Source organism: Octopus bimaculoides, chromosome 13, assembly GCF_001194135.2.
Source record: "Octopus bimaculoides isolate UCB-OBI-ISO-001 chromosome 13, ASM119413v2, whole genome shotgun sequence".
NCBI classification, from domain to species: Eukaryota; Metazoa; Mollusca; class Cephalopoda; order Octopoda; family Octopodidae; genus Octopus; species Octopus bimaculoides.
Window position 1 is genome coordinate 55,498,438 of NC_068993.1, and position 3,057 is coordinate 55,501,494.

At 39.4% G+C, this 3,057-nt stretch overlaps 1 protein-coding gene across 1 annotated transcript in view; it reads right to left on the reverse strand.

The window, feature by feature from the left end:
• LOC106881549 (dynein axonemal intermediate chain 4) overlaps nucleotides 1-3,057 on the reverse strand; it is a 28,895-nt gene that overhangs the window by 17,703 nt on the left and 8,135 nt on the right. Inside the window, exon 8 of the mRNA XM_014931977.2 lies at nucleotides 2,262-2,384. Within this exon, the coding sequence (XP_014787463.1) occupies nucleotides 2,262-2,384 (123 nt within the window). The remainder of the gene's footprint in view (nucleotides 1-2,261; nucleotides 2,385-3,057) is intronic.

Sequence of the window (3,057 nt, forward strand, 5' to 3'; positions counted from 1 at the left end):
CAAAACAAAAGTCAAACATAAAATAATAATAATAAACACCTTTCGTTGTATTTCTTATCGTTTATCTATTTGTTTCAGTCGTTGGACTGCAGCCATGCTGGGGCACTGAAGGGTTTAGATGACACTATCAGTCACTTTTGCCGAACCGCTAGGTTACAGGAACGTAAACAAACCAGCAGTGGTAGAGATGAACACACACACGAGCTTGTTTCAATTGCTCTTTACCAAATCCACTGTCATGCCATTGGTCGGCGTGAGGCTATAGCAGAAGACACTTGTCCAAGGTGTCACGCAGTGCGACTGAAGTCGGAACCCTGAGGTCGGGAAACAAACCTCTTAACACAATCAAACTGGCACCAATAAAGAAAACTATTTGAAATATGTAAAAATTATGTAGAAAATTTGTCATCTTCTACAATATTGAGCGCACCTCCAAACACACACACACACATATTCTGTTAAGTAGTAGTTGGTAGAACACATGTCAGCAATTCTTCGACTATTAACAAATAATTGCTTCGTTCTGAAGCGTAAATATCGTTGATAAAGCCAGGAAGATGAAGACAGTTCAAGTGTAAGGGAGATAACTCCGACACTAACGTCAACTGGATAAAATCTAAACGGAGAGTAACTGAGTAGAAACAATACGAAGACGACGAAGTGTGGATGTTGACCGTAATGATAGGAATAGAGTGTAGGATGTCTATATAGATATGGTGTGTAAGTGTTAAAGAGGACAACAAACGTTGCTTTTCATCCTTTCGGAGTCGATAAATTAAGTACCAGTTGCGTACTGGGTCGTTCTAATCGACTGGCCCCTTCCCCAAAAATTTCGGGCCTTTGCCTAGAGTAGAAAAAATGATCGGCAAAATTCAAAGTCTTACAGCTGTTTCTGGGATATCCCAAGGAATGGGATGTTCTATCCTCAGAGACAAATAGGGAAAATGAGAAGGGTACAGATTAATGAAACGGCAACGTAGAGGACAGGAGAAAAAGAATAAAGAGGTGAAGAAAAAAGAAGAAAGAGAAGAAAAATGAAGAAAGAGAAGAAAAAAGAAGAAAGAGAAGAAAAAAGAAGCATAATAGTTCATGGTTCAACTTTCCAATCGTGTAGATGTTAGTCCATAAGTCCTTAGATGACTTGAGAGATGTAGAGACAGTGATAAATAATTTGGCAGTTGTTGACTTTAAAAGGAAGAATAACGATTCAAGTGCTTGGAGGAATGACCTGTGTCCAATCAGGAGTACAATGAGAGTTGATGTGAAGAACTGAAAATAGAAAATTTGGTTCCTCTACCAACAACAATAGTATGGAATGAATGTGAGAATCAGAAGTAGTTGTGGATGTTGAAGTAACCAAAGACAAGCTACTCAGCGATATTGTTAGTCCACATGACTTCCTAAGGAGCACAGGGCTAGTTTCCTGGTTTCTTTGACAAATATATATATTTTCTGCTGGATGGGATACCAGTCTGTCACAGAATTACCCGTTTTTGCCAGCTGAGTGGACTGGAGCAATGTGAAATGAAGTGTTTTGCTCAAGAACACAATGCATCACCCAGTCCAGGAATTGAAACCACAATCTTACTATCGTAAGTCCAACACCCTAACCACTGATGCATGTGCCTCTGCATTCAGTGATGTAGATGTCCTCAATGCAGGAAGAAATATAGCCAGAGTTAACAATTGAAAAGATTCAGAGCGTGGCAGAGAAAACTAATGTATTAGGAGAGGGAGAGAGAAAATAACCAGAGTAACTTAGGGGTGGGGAACTAGAGTAACTTAGGGGTGGGGAATCAGAGTAACTAGAGGTCTTTGTTGCTGATATGTAGAAGAAAAAAGTAAGTACAATCGATATGTGTGCAGACACCACCTTTCAGAATGACATTTGAGAACAGAAGTGGTCGAAAGGATAAGGGTTGAGAGATTCGTTGCTTTCAAGGAGAGGAAGAAAGGATGAGTTACTTGCATGTCAGCAAGAAGTGATGGATAGGGGTCTAGATTGGATTGCAGTTCACAGATGTTAGAAGAAAAAAACAATTGTCCAGCAGGTTTCGTTATAGATTTTGACATCTAAGGAAATATGGATGCTGTTGTACACCATAGGAGCACAGTTAACTCCTGTTAGGAGACTGGCACATATATTTGCAACAGACTGAACTCCACTCAAGTAATTTCATACGAAGGTTTGCCAAACAAAACCCAATTATTAAAAGGTACCTTAATTTGTGATAAGCAGTGTCAAAAATGCAAGACTCTACCTTCAGATTTTCTAGAGCCATACGATTCATCAAATGTTTGTTGGTCTCCTTTTTTCATGCTGCTTTCATCCAGAAAACTGACATTTTCTATCCAATCTTCATATTCTAGATTATCTTTCCTCACTGAAATTAAAGAAACGCATTTTGTTTGAGAATGAAAATTAATACCATCACCACACCATTATTTAATGTCCACTTCACTATACATGAGTGAGACGAATTTGGTGAGGTAGATTTTCTACAGCTGGAGGCTATTCTAGTCACCAGCCCCCCCCCCCGTTCCCAAAGAAGGAAATATTTCACCATGGAAAACTGGAAACAAACAACACCACATGTATGACAGTGATGCTCATTTACAACTATCACATGATGTCGAAACACACACACAATGGACCACCTACTCAGCAGCAATCCAGTAAATCCACCAACAGGGCCCAATTGAGCTCAGAAGCCTAGCAGAAGACATGACGCCTGCTCAAGGTACTAAGCAGTGAATCCAAACACCCACAGCAAAGTTACATGCCTAATGTAGACATACATACATGTATGTGTGTGTGTGTGTGTGTGTGTGTGTGTGTGTGTCTGTGTAGGCAAAATTAATAGAGGTTGCAAAAGTGACAGAGGGTACTGACTAGCACCACTTTTGCTAAAGATAAGAGTTAAATTAATTCAAAGCCATTTGGATTCACATTTCAGGGGCACTTTACTTTCAAAGTATTTTCCCATTATCTGCCAGTTTGGTTGTGTAACATTGCAAGCAACATCGAACTTCACTTTCAATGTATTATATATATAT